At 41.5% G+C, this 21092-nt stretch overlaps 6 protein-coding genes and 1 long non-coding RNA gene across 10 annotated transcripts; 4 read left to right on the top strand and 3 right to left on the bottom strand.

Moving 5' to 3' along the window:
• The first annotated feature begins 45 nt into the window (after positions 1-45).
• sxph (saxiphilin) lies at positions 46-5020 on the top strand. The gene is made up of 17 exons (XM_047024895.1): positions 46-293; positions 666-829; positions 938-1037; positions 1147-1323; positions 1471-1633; positions 1795-1859; positions 1994-2151; positions 2300-2486; positions 2617-2765; positions 2883-2973; positions 3158-3217; positions 3366-3548; positions 3757-3904; positions 4001-4083; positions 4244-4428; positions 4575-4761; positions 4873-5020. Exons 1-17 carry the CDS (start codon positions 239-241, stop codon positions 4914-4916), a joined length of 2199 nt encoding a protein of 732 aa, XP_046880851.1. The 5' UTR covers positions 46-238; the 3' UTR covers positions 4917-5020.
• LOC124470792 lies at positions 1248-5143 on the bottom strand. Of its 2 annotated transcripts, none has more exons than XR_006956455.1 (3): positions 5060-5143; positions 3973-4064; positions 1248-1333 (listed from the first exon to the last, which is right to left on the bottom strand). It is a non-coding gene; the product is annotated as an uncharacterized LOC124470792 (long non-coding RNA). The 2 variants fall into 2 exon arrangements; XR_006956456.1 differs by lacking the exon at positions 1248-1333 and adding an exon at positions 3425-3508.
• Positions 5144-5288: 145 nt separating this feature from the next.
• sirt4 (sirtuin 4) lies at positions 5289-7434 on the top strand. 2 transcript variants are annotated; one of them, XM_047024896.1, is made up of 4 exons: positions 5289-5362; positions 6036-6520; positions 6606-6900; positions 7012-7434. In XM_047024896.1, exons 2-4 carry the CDS (start codon positions 6036-6038, stop codon positions 7162-7164), a joined length of 933 nt encoding a protein of 310 aa, XP_046880852.1. In that variant the 5' UTR covers positions 5289-5362; the 3' UTR covers positions 7165-7434. The 2 variants fall into 2 exon arrangements, with proteins under 2 accessions (XP_046880852.1, XP_046880853.1); XM_047024897.1 differs by lacking the exon at positions 5289-5362 and adding an exon at positions 5664-5858.
• A 51-nt stretch (positions 7435-7485) lies between these two features.
• On the bottom strand, positions 7486-9764 carry c9h1orf74 (chromosome 9 C1orf74 homolog). The gene is made up of 3 exons (XM_047024898.1): positions 9674-9764; positions 8852-8976; positions 7486-8740 (listed from the first exon to the last, which is right to left on the bottom strand). Exon 3 carries the CDS (start codon positions 8417-8419, stop codon positions 7628-7630), a length of 792 nt encoding a protein of 263 aa, XP_046880854.1. The 5' UTR covers positions 8420-8740; positions 8852-8976; positions 9674-9764; the 3' UTR covers positions 7486-7627.
• Positions 9765-9805: 41 nt separating this feature from the next.
• Positions 9806-10813, top strand: LOC124470790 (ubiquinol-cytochrome-c reductase complex assembly factor 2). The gene is made up of 4 exons (XM_047024899.1): positions 9806-10045; positions 10182-10256; positions 10374-10443; positions 10645-10813. The coding sequence occupies exons 1-4, from the start codon at positions 9908-9910 to the stop codon at positions 10752-10754; spliced, it is 393 nt and encodes a 130-aa protein (XP_046880855.1). The 5' UTR covers positions 9806-9907; the 3' UTR covers positions 10755-10813.
• Positions 10814-11049: 236 nt separating this feature from the next.
• Positions 11050-12919, bottom strand: tspo (translocator protein). Its single transcript, XM_047024900.1, has 4 exons — positions 12690-12919; positions 11966-12140; positions 11679-11817; positions 11050-11541 (listed from the first exon to the last, which is right to left on the bottom strand). Exons 2-4 carry the CDS (start codon positions 12136-12138, stop codon positions 11365-11367), a joined length of 489 nt encoding a protein of 162 aa, XP_046880856.1. The 5' UTR covers positions 12139-12140; positions 12690-12919; the 3' UTR covers positions 11050-11364.
• A 625-nt stretch (positions 12920-13544) lies between these two features.
• frs3 (fibroblast growth factor receptor substrate 3) lies at positions 13545-18341 on the top strand. 2 transcript variants are annotated; one of them, XM_047025224.1, is made up of 7 exons: positions 13545-13799; positions 14662-14786; positions 14941-15029; positions 15318-15504; positions 15849-16010; positions 16158-16279; positions 16380-18341. In XM_047025224.1, the coding sequence occupies exons 3-7, from the start codon at positions 14964-14966 to the stop codon at positions 17688-17690; spliced, it is 1848 nt and encodes a 615-aa protein (XP_046881180.1). In that variant the 5' UTR covers positions 13545-13799; positions 14662-14786; positions 14941-14963; the 3' UTR covers positions 17691-18341. The 2 variants fall into 2 exon arrangements, with proteins under 2 accessions (XP_046881180.1, XP_046881181.1); XM_047025225.1 differs by having other exon boundaries at positions 14662-14818.
• Positions 18342-21092: the final 2751 nt, after the last annotated feature.

Here is a 21092-nt window from a genome sequence, read left to right as displayed (position 1 = left end):
AAATTGTTTCCATATGTGTTCAAAGCTGCTTTCAGCCTACTATTCTTGAGTCTTGCACAATACTGTTATTTCAACTTGCTTCAACACTGCGTCGCTCGTGGTTGCGACAATACTGTTAACTGACATGCTGAAGTATTCAAACGGATTTGAGATCAGAAAAAAACATCTGTCCCTGTTATGTAAAACTGACGGCGTTTATGTCTTTGTTGGACGGTAATATCCTTAATAAGTGACCATCATGCGGGCAGTTCTTGTCATTCTTATCAGTTTCATCTATTTCCACTTCGGTTTGGGTAAGTGTCTTAAGAGCTGAATATCAATGATTACCCATTAAACTGATGTATTTATTTGCAACAAACTATATTTATCCCTAGTGACAAAAAGATAAACAAATACAGAAGCTCTTTTTACATAAACATTCATAACAAACTATCATCTTTTAACTATTCGGAAAACATTTTGGGACTGGCCTGTTTATTTCTGTTGACCTGATTTTTAAGGATGTATTTATTCCCAGGTGTTTTACTGTTTTATTGAAGAAACCACAGCTAGCATCTACCATGCAGCTAATCCAAGTTATTTTCTTACTCCTGACAAATGAATGTGGATATTTGTGGCGGTGTCAGTTGGTCACTGAGTTTCTACTTGGGCTTTCTGGGTCACAGCTAAGAAGATGCGGTGGTGCACCGTGTCCGACCCAGAGCACAGGAAGTGTGCGGAGCTGGCCAAAGCACTGGTCGCAGTGTTACCTCCTGCTGCTGTGGCAGCCTTTGCCAGGCTCTCCTGTGTGCGTGCTTACAGCACCACTGACTGCATCAACAAAATCAGGGTGAGACCGTAGAAGTTGCATTATTGCTGACATTTATCTTACTTAACACTCAACATTTATCAATCCATTCTGTTTGGATATGGGGCTAATGTGTTTTTTCCCCCCCAGGCAAATCGTGCTGACGTGGTTACGTTAGATGCAGGGGAGGTTTACACTGCTGTGAAGCAGTTTGGTCTGACTGCCATTGCCAAGGAGATCTACAATGAAGGTAGGTAATCAAGATAGTATTTCCTCATGGTTCTTCCTGTTGTCCTTAGTGTCAGCATGTACATCATGAACATCATCACAGTGCTTCCCTCTGCCCTGTGTTTCACAAGGTGGCTGTATTCTGGCTGTGGCTGTGGTGAGAAACAGGACCCTAGACCTGCGCTCCCTACAGGGCCACAGGAGCTGTCACAGTGGAGCCCGCTGGACAGCGGGCTGGAGTCTGCCACTGGGCTTCCTGCTGTCTCGTAACTACCTAACCTGGGCCGAGGACCAACCGCTGAGCCAGGGTAAAGAGACCTATTAACATGAAGGAGAGAAGCAAATTTAGACCGGGCAACAATAGAGCTTTCTTGTTAGGATTTGTATAGGAGAGAATGAAGTTAGATACTGAGATGATTCAGTGACGTCAGGATCTCATCTCATCCTCTCCTCAGCTGTTAGTGCCTTCTTCAGTGCCAGCTGTGTCCCTGGGGCAGCTGGCATGGCAACCGCCCTCTGTGCCCTCTGTCAGGGGGAGAAGTCTTACATTCGCCATCGTAACTACCACTGTGAGACATCCCATAGTGAACCCTTCTATAACAGCCAGGGAGCACTCAGGTCAGATGGGAGGGGCATTACTGGGGAACCAAAAATTTTACCTGTAGTATTACACGCAACACCAGTAAATGTGGACCATATAATTGCAAACATTTCAGGCATACTGTTGACTGTAGGGAAGGAACAATCAGTACCAACTAAAACTTCTGAATCCTTTCTAGATGTTTGAAGACAGGAGCAGGGGATGTTGCTTTTGTTGAACACACTGCTCTGGAAAGTATTGATGGTTAGTTGACTTTTTGTCATTGTTTGGTGCATTTTGAGTCATTCAAACTCTTACAACTCTCATGACTGGACCAAAATCTGTCTAAAAAGATCTAATACAACTGTCATGTGTCCCTCATGTCTTTCCTCTGATAGAGAGTGATAGGAAGGATTTCAGCTTGCTGTGTACAGATGGCACTCAGGCTCCACTAAGTCAGTTCAGGATCTGCAACCTGGGTCGTGGTCCAGGAGGAGGGGTGGTCACACGATTAAACAATCGGAAGACTGCCCGCAAGTTCCTGGTGGCAACACAGGTAGCAATGTTTTCATTACTTCCTCAGCCAATAAAGGATCTGAGAACAGTTATATCCTGCCAAATATAAATCATGTGGACCCATATTTGGCACCAACTCGTGTCTGTCTTATATCTATATCTGTTGCTGAGAAAATAATCTTTGTCAGATGGCCTTTGGCCAACGAGGAAGAGAGAAGCAGCGCTTTCAGCTATTTGAGTCAGCTCCCTTCGGTTCTAGTGATCTGCTTTTCAAGGATGTGACACAGAAACTGGCTATTCTACCAGATGACAAGGACATCAGTCAGGTCCTCGGTTTGGATTATGTTGCTCTCCTCAAAGGCCTCGGACATGAAGGTATGTCTCCACTCCAATGTACTCATAATTGCCTGAGTATGCTGGTAGTTTAGAATGACTATCAAAAGGTCTAACTGTATGTGTGTGTGTGTGTGTGTGTTTGTGTGTGTTTGTGTGTGTGTGTGTGAAGGTAGCTCACTGGAGGACAGTGTTGTGCGTTGGTGCTGTATCAGCAATGCAGAGCAGGCAAAATGTGAGAAATGGGCCCTCAGTATAAAGTCAGACCCATTGGTGTGTGTCAGAGCTGTCTCAATGAGTGACTGTGTAGAGAAGATCAAGGTAAGTTGCACATTTTTTACAGGACAGCTCACTAACCATAGCCTTTAATCACAGTCATAAAGATGTATCATGCTTTCTCATATAAGATAAAACCCCCACCATAATCCACACTTTCAGAGAGATGAAGTGGACGCTGTCTCGCTGGATGCCACACATGCCTTTATTGCTGGAAAATGTGGCCTTGTTCCGGTTGTAACAGAATTTTACGGTTTGATCCTAATCTTAACTTTCTAGTGAATTTGTATACATTACCCTCCATCACAGGAGGGAGCATTCTTTCTGCATAGCTGACTTATTACATTTAACAAGTAATGCAATCATAATCAGAAGTAGCTTCTGATCATTAATGCTCTTTTATCATTTAATGGCTTGTGTGTATCTGCCTTTCTTAGGGACAACATGTGTTCCTTCTGAGGGAGGACCTGATGGAGCGGTCCACTTAGAGACGGATGGTGAGCTGATATGATACAGGCATGAACATGGCATAGTAATATTATATACTACATAGATATGATCATATTCCACTATAGTATGCATAAATACTTAAAGAGTACCGTGACTGTACATGTCCTGTTGTGAGCTGTTCTCTGTTTCCCTTAGTGTTACCACCTGTGTTGGGGGTGGCAGTGGTGAAACGCTCCAGCAGAAGTGTTTCTTTTGGGACCCTTGGAGGCCGACGCTCCTGCCATGGTCATATGTACAGTCCTGCTGGCTGGATCCTTCCCTACCAGTACCACCTGAGCCTAGAGCACAACAGTACATCCACATGTGACCCTACAAAAGGTATTGTTCCTGACTGGAAGTCTCTTAACAAACCTACTCTATTTCGCTCTATGGCCTCATGTAGTAGGCATATGTCTTGTATGACTTACGTCTGAAATAACAAAGCTCTGCTCATTGACTAGAATGTTAAAACCCAGTAGAAAAGTAGACACATCGTTTTTGCACACAGTCTATATGGTGACATTCCATCCTCTGTGTTCTCTTAAAGTGTACAATGAAGTGTTCTGGAAGGGGTGCCTCCCTGGCTCCCAGGGGAATCTGTGTAAAGTGTGCATGGGTGGCACAGTGGAGGCTGCCACCAAACGTTGCGCAGACAATCACAATGAACGCTACTATGGAAATATGGGGGCTTTAAGGTGACTGTATGTTTTCAGTTCAGTAAAAAAGTAGAATTGTTCAATTTATATGCTTCACACAATCTTACCCTTTATATTACCCTCACTGTTTTGCAGGTGCCTGGTTGGAGATGCCAGTGGCAAAAGCTATGGAGATGTGGCCTTCCTTGAGCAGCACAACCTGGAGACAAATATCCTAAGTGAGATACGAATACTCCCACACACATGGTCTTATGTATATAAACTATTACTCATGTACATGAGACCAGAGGTGTAGATATAGTATATTCTGGTCTTTTCCCTCTGTTACATGGTCATGTACTCTGTGTTGTAGTTTTCTTTTGTCCTGTTGTGTCCTAGGTCTGAGCACCAGTGGTTGGGCAGAGGGGTGGTTGCCCTGGGACTTTGAGCTTCTGTGTGGGGATGGCCGTCGTGCTCCTTTGTCAGAATGGGAGAGTTGTAATTTAGGAACCATCCCTCCCAATATTATTATGACTCGTCCTGTGCTCACTGCCCGTGTGTATGATTTCCTCATGAAGTCACAGGTCAGAGACTAATTGTTATTTTTTTATAATCTTCTCTGCCGCATTTCTTTGTGTGGTTGTCTATGAGAGATATTTATTTATTAGAGATATTTATCAAACATTGTTTTATCTATTCAAAATGATTCTAATATTTCCTCTCCCCATAGGAGACTCTGGCAGCCAACCAGGGTACTGAGTTTAGACTCTTTCAGTCTGAGCAGTATGGAGAGAGTGACCTGCTTTTCAAAGATGCTACAAAGTGCCTGGTCCACACCAGTCATCTGGACTATCGCACTATCCTTGGGGAGGACTTTTACAGACAAGCAGAGACTGTATTCAACTGCACACATTCTGGTGAGACCTTTTACTTGTGTATCACATTTTCTTTGTTACAATGTCATATACATTAATAGGCTATGTCTATGTTAATACACCTAATGTAGGTTATGTATCCTTCTCTTACAGACATTTTGGAATTTTGCAACCAGGACATCTGCAGCATTTTCTGAGGCAGATGGAAGAAAACATGAGCGTGATGGAGAGGACTTGGAGGCCAATAAAGGCTGATACCTGTGTCTCGATTTGATTAAACATATTTTAAGATGTATGAGTATCTATGGTTACAGTCGTCTTTTACAATTCAGGTACTCACGCGGTTTCGCAAATGTGTTTAATTCAAGGCGATTGATGTACTTGTATTAATGACGGTCTCTGCTATTGTTCCAGCATAATTTGGTGCTAATAATTACGATTGTCCTGCGTGCTTTTAAGCTTGTGGTTTTTAAAAAGAACAGTCCTAACTTGTGTGGGAGGTGCATATCGGGAGGATGTTGTTGCTTACATTTGAACTTTAACTGGTGTGTTCTTCATTCAATTGTCCGCCTAGAACAAAAACCGGAACGCATAATGTTTAAGAAACTAACTAGCACGATACCGTCTCAGCTTTAAGGTCAAGGTAATAATTACATTAATTTACCAGTAGTTCACTTTGACTTGTACATTTCACTGCGTATAAGCTTTGGCACTACTCTACTAAAATGGAAGCTATCGATAGTTATCGGAGCATTGCCTTTGACCTAGTATAGACAGGTCTTCTTTTTCTACCTCCGTGTCAAATTAGTTAGCCCTGGTAGGACAATTCGACAGGGACTTAAAGATAATGTTATAACACCGGTAACAGAGAACGCCAATCAGCTCAAAACCTAGGACATGTTAAATGTTACTTACAGATAACATAAGGTAACCACATATACGGCAGACAGTACAATAACGTTGCCTTGCATCTTGTTAGCTAGCCTACTTTTCCAAAGCCTTGTTATACAGTCTTTCTTATGAATCCTGGTCCTCGAGACCCTCTGCCCCAGCCCTGCATGTTACATCTGCATCTACATGATGTAGGGTCGTCTTCAAGGTCTGCAGAAACCTGATTACGACCAGTTCATTTGAGTAAGGTGTGTTGGAAGAGGGACATATCAAAAACGTGCAGGTCAGGGGGTCATAAGGAATTGAGAAGGGCTGAGGAAAAGTGTCACAATACATTTTCAAAACATTGTGTACATTTCAACACAATTTTCTCAGATACATGAACTTCTGTAACAAACAAAGTAAGTTTTGTTGTCTTGACACAGATGTGGCAGCTATGGAGACCAGTCACCCTGTGTTCGGCACCTGGGATGCGGGCGTTGTCTTTTCCTGCTGGGGTGCAGAGCTTTGTGCCTGCCAGTAGTACCATGGATGATCATGTTCTGAAGCAGCTGCAAGCTTTTGTGTCACGTTCTACACGCCTCTTCGTCATTACTGGTGCTGGTCTCTCAACAGAATCTGGCATTCCAGACTATCGTTCAGAGGGCGTGGGTCTGTACGCCCGCACAGACAGACGCCCGATGCAACACGCAGAGTTTGTCCGTAGTGCCAAGTCACGGCAACGTTACTGGGCTAGGAACTATGTGGGCTGGCCACATTTCTCATCACACAAGCCAAACTCTGCACACTTGGCTTTAAGGCAGTGGGAAGAAAGGGGGAAATTGCACTGGCTGGTCACTCAGAATGTGGATGCCCTACACTCTAAGGCAGGGCACAAAAGACTTACTGAACTCCATGGATGTACACACAGGTGGGAGAGACCTAAAAAAAACTTTAAATGCATACACACAAATGCATAGGATGCATTATTAGTCTTTCTGTATGCTTTATCCTAGGGTGGTGTGCCTTGGCTGTGGCGCTGTATCTCCCAGAGAGGAGCTCCAAAAGCGTTTTGAAACACTGAACCCCGAGTGGGGAGCGAAAGCAGGTGGAGCCGCACCAGACGGGGACGTTTTTCTGGAGGATGAGCAGGTCCTCCACTTCAGAGTGCCTTCTTGTGAGGGCTGTGGAGGGATTCTAAAGCCAGAGGTTACATTTTTTGGGGATTCCGTCAACAGAACAACAGTGGATTTTGTACATAAAAGACTGGCTGAATCGGATGCAGTACTAGTTGCTGGATCCTCTTTACAGGTAGGGCAGGCAAGGTTGCTCAAATGCTGATGTCAAGGCTAACCATGAAGCAATAATTACGGGTTAGATTATCAGATTACAAATATGACAGGTGTGCCACATTTTTTCCAGGTGTATTCCGGGTACAGATTTCTTTTAGCAGCCAATGACATGAAGATCCCAGTGGCCATTGTGAACATTGGTTCTACCAGGGCTGATCATCTGGCGGAGCTACGATTGAGTGCACGCTGTGGGGAGGTGCTGTCTGTCATCTTGCCCCTCTGACCTCACCATGGAACCAGAAATGGGCTCACTACGAGTTGAATTCACTCCTTGAGCCTGGAATAACTTCTCAACAGGTGCTTTTACTCTACCTCTTTGTACAATGCAAACAGCTTCAGGACTATAGGGTGAAGTGAATGCATTTTACTCATTTGTAATGAAAACAGTCACCGGGAATCTTGGTATTATCTTGAGGAACTGTAGCTGTAATACTGTAAATAATGTAATGTGTTTTGGTTGAAACATGAGTTTAATAAATTTAGCAGTCGGAAATCTTTGTTTAAGGTTAATTCATGAAAGTGGACATTGTGTCCCTCTAACATTTTATTTTTCAAATGCTGTTTATACACAAGTTCTACTCCAATAGATCTTCCTCTTTGATTTAGTATAAGGTGATGACTAGTTGAAGGTCATTGCAATGTACTTATGTTCTGTTTCTAAAAGATTGAAGATAGAAAGACTATAATCAAAGTGTCACTGAGGGTAAGGTGGCAGTGGTTTTGGAAATATTAAGTCCAGAGAACACAGTCTGCTGCTGAAATCTTTCTTTAAGCCTTGAAGTCCAGTCATCCAGGACTGACACAGTATCTGCCTCCAGGGCCTCTGGTGAGCTAAAGGAGTACAGGCAACACTGGCGAGACTCTGTGTTAACCTGCCAAGTTGCAAGAGCTTTGGTCACCACAAGTGGGGTCATAGTCAAGCAATTCTCAAAGCTTTCATTTTGATCAAACCAGTAAGTAACTGGGTAACCCAATAGAATCCCAAAGAGGGTGCATAGATTCCATGTCTCAGAAAGGTCCCCAATAAGGAGAGGAGTCTTAACCTCTGAAACTTGTCTAAAATCCTTAAGAAAAGTAAGCAAAGTCTGAATCATCTCTTCCAAATCTCCCTCCCGTAAATCCGTGATAATAGAAGGCTGGTCCAGTGAGTGACGCACGTCAATAACAGCCACAGTCGTCTTTGTGAACTTTTCTAAATGATCCATTGTTAAAGATGGATTAACAATTAGGTTATTTCCATTAATGTCCAATGTTATGAGAGATTTAGATACGAGTTGTTCTGACTGTAGTGAAGTAAGATAACTTTGGATCTGATCAGCCAGAGCGGAGTTGGCATCATACAGCAGTGCAGGCTTCAGACCTGTGTTAACAGCCATGACTCCAGCAGCCAGGTCCAAACTCCGAGGGATTGAGAGCGATTTCTTTCCAACACGCAGCCATTTTTGAGCAGCAGCGACAAAATGGTTCTGTGTGGCCATAGTATTTTAGTGGCACTGGCTTATCAATAAATTTGCTTCAACTCGACATGTTTCCATTCCGTGTACTTCAGGACTTGTTAAAATAGCCATGGGTGTCACATCGACCGTCTTCCGCTTCACAAATGTTGGTTCCAGCTTACGACTCCTCAGGTTTGACGTAAAGAATGTATTATTGAATAAACTTGTTAACTGTATTAAATCGCAGTATTAACAATAAGGCCAACATTTCAGTTTCCAGAAAATATTTAATAAGTGTTAACAAATAATATTGTCATTGAACAAATATCCTATCCCTTTTGGCTCCTGTTTGGTCCATGACACCTAAATAAGAATAAAGAGGTTAGAACATTATCAATACATCTGATAATTGTAAATCATCTAATTTATTTTGATCAACAGCTACATTCTCTATAAAGCATTTAGTCTACTGACCCTCTTACACTGCCCATGGTCTCCATCATTACGTGACAGGTTGTGGAGACATCAGGTCAAAATCTGACAAGTTTCTGGCAACCCACACACCAGCTGCAAATATGCCCAAATTGACCAGTAGGTTCCTACAGAAATACAAATATGGTAGTTGGTTATATCTGGATTAAAACAACACACTCATTTAAGTTGATACATTTTCATTAGGCTGTCATATGTAACCTATCTACATTCTGCAACAGCAGATCAAATTCAACAATGCTTTTATTGGACTGCATCATCCAATAAACTCAAGTATTAACGAATTTGTATTAACGCATGTAGTACTGGCAGCACATTTATGCAGATCAATATTTAATGTGGTTGGACATTGTAAAAATATGTTACACATTTGATTGGATCAAGACTGAAAACACATTTTTGATTTACATTTCTAATGTAGACGACGTACTGTTGTCTGGCTAGAACATCAATCCCGGTGTGCACAATTGCTACTTTTGTGTAACACTATGTAGTCTAGCTGTTACAAGCTAATGACTTGTCAAACTAACGAACCAATAGTTGAGTAACTAGCACAGCGGTTATGTGTAAATGCATCACTAAGTTAGCGATAGCTGACTACTCTCGACACTGTACAGATAAAGGGCGAATGAAAGGCATGCTTTCCGGAATCGCTTAACAACGCATCGCTGACATGGATACAGTATTCAAAGGTAACTAGCTATGCTATGCTAGTTAGCTAGCATTATCCGTAGGTAGTTCTTTACCTCAGCCATACTTGCTAAGATATGTTAACGAAAGGACGACAAAACGGCGTTAACGCACCTTCTAAAATCGTTTCTATCAGTGGCGAAATGGCAAGCAGAACGAATCCATTCTACAACACCAGATGGTCCCACAGCACCCTTTTTCCCAGCTCCACTCATCTTGAATGCCTGTGTTCTGTCTTCTGTGGCTTTTTGCTTTAGCATGCGGCAATTTTACAGTGGGAATGATTTTGATGTAACACTAGTCCTTACCATTGACGGTCCGTCCATCATTTGCGTTCCATAACAAAACATGTCTGCTACACGGTACCGTCGGTTCTTGAAACTCTGCGAAGAATGGCCAAGGGACGAATCGAAGAAGGGCCGCGATTTAGGGACCGTTCTTCGACAAAGAGTCGCCCATGCATTTCGTGAGGGTGAAAACACACAGGTAGAGTGCACATGCTTGCACAGTCACCAGCAAATAGTCTGTAATGACCTTATTTCGAATAGATACAACATGCTAGCTAGCTAGCTTTACTGACTAGTGTATTTGAGATGTGTTTGTACACTGACTGTTGTTGCAGATTTCGGACCCAGAAAAGTGTGATCAAATGTACGAAAGTTTGGCCCGGATTAACACCAATGTGTACAGAGAAAGAGTAAGTAAACCCACTTACAGAAAGTTAACCTCGTGTATTACAGAATTGTTTAGGCTATTTTACACAAACACAAATTACCCATTAATTATGAAAATCTCGTTTTCCCCATTAACTCAGTTTCCTCGCATACGAGATACCAGCTTTACCGGTGTGACATTGGAAGAATGTAAAATGCTGTTGGCAACAGGTATGGACACAATTTAAGTATTATTTATGTGTAAGGTTGATGTTTTTGAGGATGTAGCTAGGATTAAGACTGTTGCCATGTTAATCATTAAGATCCCATTTTATACCTCCAGTTATATCCACTTTTTTGTACCTTGGATGGGGTGTGGTAATTGAAACTATCAAGTTTACTGTCAGGAACTTTAAATTTTTCCTTTTACAGGAAGCATGCAGCAAATGGACGAGGAGAAGAAAGGATTATGGAAGACAATGATGGAGCGATTCTCTTCAAAGGCGCCAGAAGATAGTCTGGATAAACCTTCTGAGAAATAATGTTACATATTTGCATTTGCCTCTTCCTGTAAAAATAAAGCACCTCTTATTATATTTAATAAGGTTGTTATATATGTAGCTACCTCAGTTAACGTTGTAAATTCCGAAATCTAGAGTGCTTCCTCTTTACTAATGTAACATCTTTTGATAAGGGGTCCAAAAATAAGTTAAGTTAAACAAAACTAATGTAAACAACCATATTTTTCATTAGAATTACAAAGGTACTCAATACAGTTATAGAACAGTCAACCAAATTAAGATGAGGACTTTCAAAGCAAAAATGAGATGTATAGCAACCAGTGCAAAATATTTTTATTTTATATATAACTAGTCTAATGTTTCAACATCCAATAGATTCGTAAATACATCTTGCAAGTATTCAGTGTTAATGTATAGTAAAAATATAAATGAAGGATGCAATGGTAGTGGAATGTGCAGTAAAGAAGCAAATGAATACGTTATATTTTACCATAAATGTCCCTTTATTTTATATGGTGTCTTGAATATATGAGAAATTATATATGATTATAATTGAATTGTTAAGAAAATGCAAATTAAGCATAAGGATTTCTGAATTTTTAAGTGAAGCAAGTTTAAGGCCTGTATAGCGCTACTCCTCTTTCTCCTCCTCAGGGTTGTCTCTCCATATACAGTAGTTGAGTGCGGTGGCGAGACACAGCCAAGCTAAGTAGGGTGCCATGATAAGTGTGGCTGTGGAACTGATAGGATACCAGGACACCATGGTGGCTCCCACCGCTCCAGTGAGCATCACAATCTCTATGAGTGCCTGGAAGGGAGGGAGAATTAAATCAAAACCGTTGCCGCAGTTTTAGTTGAGACCAGAAATGACCGTACAGTGTTGTATTCTCATCATTTTCTGGATGATGGAAAAATTAACCATGCGGATAAAGTTTTGTTAAATACCAGTTTGATTTTATGTGCGCCGAAGAAGATGGGTGTCCAGGCCCAGTTGAGAGCAAGTTGAAGTCCATACAGCCCCATTGGCACCATGGCATCCTCAGTAAAACCTCCTAGTTCCTTCCACACCAGGTAGGATCCATATCTAACATTTGAGAAATGTTTAGTTAAGTATATATCAGCCTTAGAAATACTTTAAGGGGTTACCTACGGTCAGGTGTTGCTGTAGCATGAGCGGTGGAGTGGGTGGGGCATGCTTGCCAGTGAGACTGGAGAAGGACAATATCACTCACCCCATGCCTGTGTAGAGAGTTGTCCACACTATTGGGAATGCAAAGTTGGGCGGGCGCCACCATGGCTTATTAAGAGAGGGAAACCAAGTTTTCACTTCTTTGCGTGTGACGAAGCCTCCATAGAGCCCTCCTAGATGTGGTAGGGCAGTCAGTCCTAGCATAGGCAGCCACATGTCTACAGGGAGGATATGGGGCATGTGATTTAAAATTCACTTGAAACTTCATTAGCTTAGGCTATGTAAACGTAGCAGCGGGTTTGAAAAACGTATTACTTCTATGTAACAACATCAGTTTCCCGTTTCGAATTATTATTATTCGAAGTATTTTATTACAAAATTCGAATTTAAGTTTATATCTATTTCTCACAGTAGAAATAGTAGACAGACCTACCAGTTTAGAAACAAAAAGTCTGTATTGTGAATAGTTCAAGTTCAAGTATTTTATTTGCCAGGTACACAGAACAACACAAGGTTAGACTGGGCACTGAAATTCTTAAGACAAGTCAACGCAAGCACCTGACATAACATAACATATAAGTACAGGGAAAATAATTTACATCTATGCTGAGCTTAAATAAGTGAAACTTCCTAAATATACAGATAGCAATAAATAATCGACAATACTAAACCTAACATCCCGAATATCCTACATTCAATGTGTAGAACATTGTAAACTGGAAGAGGTGGCTATAGTCTACAATTAGAGCACACGAATTCACTCTTACCTGTCAGTTCAATATTGTGGGCACTTGTCTGGCTCGCTCTTTCAGGATTGAGAATTAGGGTTTTCGCTAGTTTTTGTCTACACCGTAATGCTAAGTCATGCTAAAACAGTCAGATGAAACTCTCCCTTTCTGGTCAGAGTTCCTTATCAGACAAGGGAAGGTTTATACGAGGACACTCCCAGGGTTTGCCATAATGCTACAGGCAGGACGATTTTGTAAATAATGTGACCATTTCATAACGACAGACATCATGTTGGATAGATTCAACGTTGCGCTAATAATGCGCCTATGTCGACCAGCTTTGCAAATTTGTCTACAAATAAAATATAATGTAGTTTTAGCTGGGGACCATTTATCTCACGAACCAGTTGGCGTTAAAGTATTGTTTGAAAGAATATTTAATATATTGTAAAATATAAAGATAGGCTACCAGTTCTGGCGCATAGGTCTTTGTAGCCTATCGAATTATTTTCAAATCTGTCATACAAAGTGTAGATGCTATACCTGAATGACATAAACAATGTCAGTTTATGTTGGGTCCATCCTATACGTTCAAAATGTGTATGTAATTTAAAAACGCTTGCACAGACAAATATCGGAGGTTGAGTTGGAGCTATAGGCTATGAGCCAGGTATACTACCACACAAACTACAATAATGAAGCAGGGGTTTTCATTTTTATAATGGATATGTTATTGTGTTAAGAAGGGTATTATGAAAACCATTTTATTAACATATTGGGATTATCTGCTCCTCCTCCCACCTCATCATGCTTAGGCAAACAGTCGCACCTTTCATCTCGGTCCTCCAGCGTTCAACATCTTCTTGTCTCTCCACAAAACCTCGTTGTCTGTGAACTCTCACCCTGACGGTTGGGAAATGTCAAAGAGAGGCCCGTGCTGCAGTAGGGGGGCGGACAAAAAAAAACAGTTTATGGCTTTATTTGAACACAATTAGTCTAATTTTCCGTTCTTCTTAAACAAGTGCCATAACCCATGGACTATTATCAAAAACCGACCCGTGGGCTATCTGATCCCTCCAGCACCACCGACAATTAATTTGCAGCCTTCACTATTCTCGGTAGTTTCGTATCACAATCCTTGTCAGACATGTGAGTAGCAAACCCCCGCTGTCTTAATTCAACAACCCGTTATATCTACGATAAAGCCTGTGCATAACCTCGGTGATTCTTATCCAAAGATACTGTACAATGTGTAAATGCAGTTTTTCACCTAAATAACTGCTCTGTAGCCTACTGCCTACCTGTGCAGTTCACTGCGCCGCAGATTGAAAACATATCGGTATTACTGCGTGTTTGTCGTCGCGCTGCCTACGATATTATTCATTTTAATTCTTTGTGTTAAAATGTCAATATGATAACGTTCATTTGTTATCAGACATTATTTTGATAGACATCGTATTGCTAGCATCCTAGCATCATAGCCAATATAGACTGGCGTTGCTTAGCGTATTTAGACCTCGGCAAATGCTACCTACCTTACACATAGATACAAACTAAAAAATGCCCAGAATCTTGTGTCATTAGAAATATTCTTGCTTTGAATAATGGTGGGCCATTGAAAGTTGCCTACAACGAATCTTTTGTTACGATAATGCGATGTTTCATACTTAAAGACTACTGGTATTTTCATACACTCATTTTACCCTTCATGGGGTTCTTCTCAATCTCTTACATGTTGATTAAGACGATTGAGTGTAACTAAGAACATGCATACAAGTTGTAGACATCACCACATTGAAATTATTTAACCATACCAAACACTAAAGGATAATAATAACAATAACAATAGGTTGTGATTTGCATTGTCAATGTTTTTTATTCCTATTATTGTGGGTGTGATTCTTCCATTTGGAGTTCTATCAGATTCTGCTCTTTTTAATCTAAAGTTTTCTTTCTAATGTCTACTAGGCCTATGAGTTTTAACAAAGATTGTTGCCCATCTCACTTATAGGAGAGAGAAAATAATGCTCCTCCTGAAAATTATAATGCAACCATCCAGCTCTCCTTTCACCATGACACCCAGCAGAAGATTTAGGGATTTATGCTTGGATCCCTACCACTGATGGCCTGGACTGGGTAAAAACATTGTGTGTGTAATGAGTCAAAATGTAAGATGCTGTGACTAGTAGACCAATTGAAAAATGATGGACAAGTTCTCATTCACCTAGGCTGTCCCTTACTTTTTTTAGTCAAATCTGCTTGGTTTGTTTTCACTTCCATCTGTTGTCAGGTTTCAGCTGGCCTGCTGAAGTTATGGGGAGCTGTTGGAGCTGCCTATACAGAGACCGCATCAGAGACAACCATCTCACCAAATTTAAGGTTGTCTGCTTGTCAACACTCTTTTTTACAATGTATTGTTTTACTTAAGATAGACAGTTTGATTGTTTTAAAATAAAGGTTTGTGTACAATGTTTGCATTGAAGATATTTTTACTGTATTCACTTTTAAATGTTGTTTTGCACATTATACCCCCACAACTATCTGTATTCCTAATTTAAACACACAATTTAGACACTTTCCTTTCTGAATACAGGATTGATACGGTTGGCATGAGATGAAATGATGTTAATTGTACAGTGATAAAATATGACATGTTTTCCATGACAGGTAACTAATGTTGATGATGAAGGCAATGAACTGGGCTCTGGGACCATGGAGCTCACCCAGACAGAGCTCATTCTGCACACACGCAAGAGGGATGCCATTCGGTGGCCCTACCTCTGTCTGCGCCGCTACGGCTATGACTCCAACCTCTTTTCTTTTGAGAGTGGAAGGCGTTGCCAAACTGGACAGGGTGAGTAACCTGGTCTACAGTCGAATGATTCCTGCACTGCTGTAGTAAACTAAGTTAAGTTCCATTGTGAACTTTGTGTTAGTGCTTGCATTGTCACTTTGAATCTACTGTTAAAGCTAAGTAGTTCTAAGGCTGTTCTAACAGTTGTTTAACCTCTATCTCTTAGGCACCATCTCAATCATTCATACTATTGCTTAGTTTCACACTGTTGTTTTATTATTCAACACCAAACTAATGAATATAATTTGGACATTTGGACAACAGTTTCTCACAACTTCCAGCAAACACATAACTACAATTTGTTAAATCAAATTTTTCTATCGAAATGTTTCTTTTTCCATCAGGAATATTTGCTTTTAAGTGTTCCCGGGCAGAGGAGATCTTCAACCTGCTCCAGGAGCTAATGCAGTGCAATAGCATCAATGTGGTGGAAGAGCCTATGATGATGAGTCGCAGTGGCCACACTCCAGAAATGGACATTCCCCGCACACCTCAAACCCCCAACAGTGAGACATCTACACAACGAAATACACACACTTGCTAAGTCTTACTAAACCTACAACACATAAGTCTGGGGACGTCTGACACACAGTTGTTAGTCATTAGTATTGTGGACATGTAAAGGTAGTCATTATACTGTCATCTGTCTGCAGCTCCAGCATTCCCTGTCCAGGGTTTCCCTAATGGTTACCCTGGATACCCTATCCGAGCTGACTCTTCCCAGCCTTCTCTGGCTGACGATCATGGCCACAGCCTCATGGGCCTTGAGGACCAGGTAAGGGAGAACTGTTAACATTTTCACCTTTAATCTTCATTCTCCACTGATGCTGTAACTGTTGGAGGGCTTACGAAACACTGTTTTTCTTCTACAAAAGGCACACACCTACGTGAACACTGTTAGTGTGGATGGGGACCTCTCCAGTCGACACTGTGTGCACTCCCTACCAGAGGTGCGGCCTAGCTCTTTTCCTGAGCCGGCACGCAGCTCCATGACTGTGGGGGGGCAAGGAGGTGGCCAGTCCAGCATGCACTGCTGTCCGTTGGAGGAACGCAAAGATCCCCAGGTATTCTTACAGCCTTCCTCACAGGAGGTCAAATTCATGTTGGGACCTACTCCAGCCCAACGTCATCTACTGGAAAGAGAGCGAGAAAGGGAAAGACATGGGCATAATCCCCATGTTCTGCGGCCAGTAGAGGGTGCAACAGGCTCAGAAACAGAGGGTGACGAGCCTCCTCTGCACATGTGCAACTCTTATCATCACTACCAACACCTCATGCACCGGCATCCAAGCCATGAGCATCAGGAGGGCTGTCAGGGTAGCCAACTTACCTACGAGAACATTAACGGCCTGAGTAGGAGTCGCAGGCTGAGACTCAGTCCCAGCAGTGTATCCCAGTCTGTGGGCTCCAGTAGCAGCAGCAGCACCACTGGAGACAGTCACTCCCACCCCATGTCCCACCCACACCTCCATGGCCCCTCATCATTGCCTCCGCAGGGCTACCCCTGTGAGCGGGGTATGGGTGGAGGTCACCGGCGGACAGCTCTGCTCAACTATGAGAACCTACCCTCCCTGCCCCCAGTGTGGGAATATCGTGCTCTGCAGAGGGACGAGGAGCAGGATGAGGAAGATGACGAGCAGGATGAGGAGTATGAGGAGGAGGAGGAGGACTTTGATGAGTATGAGTTTTCAGAAGGTCCCAGCACACCCAATGGTTACCATCAGGATGGCGGGGGGATCCACCGGGATGCCCTGCAGAACTACGTCAACACAGAGCAGGTTCAACCACCCCGGCTCCGACACGCCTGCCCCCCACACCCCCAGCCATGCCAGTCAGACAGAGGAGGGCGAATATTCAGCTTTGATTTTCGCAGAAGATCTGGGGTAGGGGTGGGAGGGTGCGAGCACGGCCATATGCCTCCCTCGGGGCAGCTTAACTACATCCAGGTGGACTTGGAGGGAGAGCCACCATGTCAGCCTCATGGTGTTGGGGGTACCCAACCCCAGCCACAGCACCAGCGCCTACCACCCCTTAAATGTGGTCCCCAGGCACCCCGACGAAGTGATTTCTACGCAGTCATCGACCTGAAGAAAACAGCAGCCATGTCTAACCTGCAGAAAGCTCTTCCCAGGGACGATGGGACCTCAAGAAAGACTCGCCACAACAGCACAGACCTGCCTCTGTAAAGGAGGTTGGAGGAAAGGAAAAGATGAAAGCAAGGAGCAAATACAGCAAAGATGAATGAAGGGATAGAGGTGAGGTGGGTGGACAGCTTAAGTGGACAAGTTTAGCACACTGGACCCCTCACTGTCAACCACCCATTCGACTGTCTGGCTGGCTTATCTACAGTACAGGTACCTAATTAGAAACTTTCTGAAAACTGTCTGTGCATATACCAGTAATTGAGGAAGCTGTTTGGGGCATTGCCCTGTTATTGTCTGTTATTTGGATGTAGTGTAAGGCTGTTTAGTTTAACGGCACCCCCTCTGATTGGCCAGATTTATGGTTGTGCTTTAACCTTTGCATTAATTTAGATTTTGCTGTATATCTTTCGCCTTAGCTGTGTATTGGAGGCCCTTGGACATAAACCAGAGAAAGATACAGCTTGGTTATATCAGCTACCTTGTATTTACCCATAATGCTTTGTATGAGATGAAAAGTCACTGCCCAGGAAATAACTAGATTTTCCATTTTTCATGGACATTCTTTATATTATTTTTCTACTATGTAATTACCCTCGTTATTGGCCCTAGATGAATATTCTCTTACATTTACATTTAGTCATTTAGCAGACGCTCTTATCCAGAGCGACTGACAGTAAGTACAGGGACATTCCCCCCGAGGTTTGTAGGGTGAAGTGCCTTGCCCAAGGACACAACGTCATTTTGCACGGCCGGGAATCGAACAGGCAACCTTTAGATTAGTAGCCCGATTCCCTAACCGCTCAGCCACCTGGCTCACTCTTAATCAAGTATTATTCCTGAAATAGTTTATGAAGTTAATATTTCCTTTTTTTCAGTATCATACTGATACTGCCACCACTCAAGGTGGCTGAAGTGAAAGTGAAAAATAGTTAATGATTCCCATGAAATGATGCGTATTCCTCAGTTCACAAGCACTTATTCTGCTGGGGCTGTTAGAAAGGACAGTTGATGTATATTTATAATCTGCCCTCAGGAAATATAACAGATCAGAATGTTTTGCACAATCCTTTGGAATTGTAAATTTACATTCCTTCACATTCATGTAAAGTATTATTTGGACTGAGACCCCATCTCAGAGACACAGAATGGATCACATTATCACCATCTTTAAGATCAGCCCATGTTAAATTGAAAATAGGTATGAAAGGGGTTAGGGTTAGTGGAGTAGTTAGAATTGTAGCATGTCCTGGTGCACATTCACTAGGTAGTCTTCTTCCACCAACCACACACAGTGCATGAGTCAGACTCGGGCCACTTCAGTTTATTGCAAAGATGAATGCATTTGGTACTTCCTTTTCACATGAGTTAGGGTGGAGCATAGAGATAAAAACTATTTATTTGGTATAGGCCGCTTGTTCTTAATGCTTATTTTACTGAACCAAACATTTTATGGATATTTCAGATCTGACTCCGATAACCTCGAATAATGGCACCTACTTGTTCAGTAATTTACCAAGTGTCAGATTGACATGTGCTGAAAGGATTAGTTTAAAGGGGAATATGTCAGTATGTTTTAAATGCAAACTCATGAGTGCCATGCAGAAAGCCTTTTGAATGATTATATTTATTTGTCTATTTATTTATTTACTAAATTGTTGTCTGTTTTGTTATTGCTTTATCCAAATGTGATGACCAGCTTTTTTTATCCAGTCGGTGATTGGGAGACCAAAGTATCACCTTGGATTACCGCTGGAGACAGGGGTAACACTGTTATAACTGTACTATGTTTTGAAAAAGAAAGACTGTATCAACATTTAAAGTGCCAAATCTTTACTGCTATCTGTATTAACATGATGAATAAAATCAATGTGCCATTAGGAATGAAAAATAATACAAAAAAAATGTGACAAAATGAATGAGGAGGGAGGTCAGTGTTCATCAAGTTCACTCCTCGTGAATCCATTGTTTTCAGGTTAGCTAGACAAAAAAGGGCAAGAAGGACACATTTCACCTAATTCACAGCCATATTGGAGTGAGACAAAGGATTGGTAATCGTGTAATCTGGTAATCACAAATCCTGTGGTTCAATGCTGCTACAGTATGTACATAAAAACAGTATGTAAGCTACTAGTCATGGTAAAAATGCTGTTGTGTTGGAGCCTATGCAGGATTTTTTGCTATGTTGTTTGGTAATAGAACTAGCATTGTCTTATTCCTCAAGATCATGGCCTCTGAATTATACATGTAAAAATTTACATTTCTAAATTCCTTTCTTTGTATTTGGCAATGTTTCAAATATTTGACCTTGTAATTGTTTTCATCACAATCTGGCTGTCTAGTAAGTGAAGTTGCTGAAGCACATATCCACCAACTATAACCCTCTCATGAGTGCATATTAACTGCTTATTTGAAGTGGTGAAAGTAGATACTCTGGTAGAGATCTACGTGTACATGGGGATATGTACTGAACACATATATTTTCATGATACATTTAAAGGGTGTTTACATTTTGCAATAATGGTTGAATAGAGTTTTGTTGATAAAGATAATGCTCCCAACCCATGTGTGAAGTTTTAACAGATTATAGAGCTGCAGACCTATTTTATTTTGGCCAAGTTATTTTGTCAATCAGCATTATCTGACTACTTTCTCAGGCCCTGTGTTGATAGTACAACTTTTGTAATGTGTGTTTAGGTAAGAACGTTTTCTTTTTTCTTTCTTTCAATTATTTATATATTTTTTACACTTATTTATATTTTTATTGTAACTTTTATTTAGACTATTTGCTTACACACACACCTTAACTGTGCCACAAATGAATGGTTCCAAGCTCTAAATATTTTGTGGCTCTTGGATGTGTATTATTTACAGAACAGATATCAGGAGGCACACTGCCTAATTTACTGTTTTTCAGTAACAAGTGGGCTTCTGTTGTCTGTTTTTGGAAGTGTTACATTTTCATTGGTTGCAGGTACTTACTATTATTTTAGATGGTGTATTAGTGCTTTTCATGAATTTTGGTAAAGCTAATACCACAAGAATCAAGAAGCAGTCCCTACCCTTAACTTTGAAATATGTAACCTTTACTAAAAAATTAAGTGGATAGGTATTATTATTACAGTGCTTTAAAGCATATCGAAGATCTTACGACCTTAAGTAAACTTGTAACTTTGAACAATATTAAGGTCAATGTCTTTTCAGGAAGTTAGAGTCCATCACTGAAATAGAAGCAAAGGCACCCTCCAGTTAGCGTCAGTCCTGTGGTGTGATATGATACAATGTTGTGAGGTATTCCATGCACATTCAACAAATGTGACTCAGTTTACTTCTATAAGTACACATTATTGTCCTAATGTGTAAATGGTAGCTTAAATACCTAGGAAATGTTATAGTAACTTGGTGCTGTGTTATAATATCCCTGTCAAAGGTTTGTTTCATTTGTAA

Source organism: Hypomesus transpacificus, chromosome 9 (assembly GCF_021917145.1).
Source record: "Hypomesus transpacificus isolate Combined female chromosome 9, fHypTra1, whole genome shotgun sequence".
Lineage (NCBI taxonomy): Eukaryota > Metazoa > Chordata > Actinopteri > Osmeriformes > Osmeridae > Hypomesus > Hypomesus transpacificus.
Note: the sequence above shows the minus strand (reverse complement) of the source record. Positions and strands in the feature narration are given on the sequence as shown.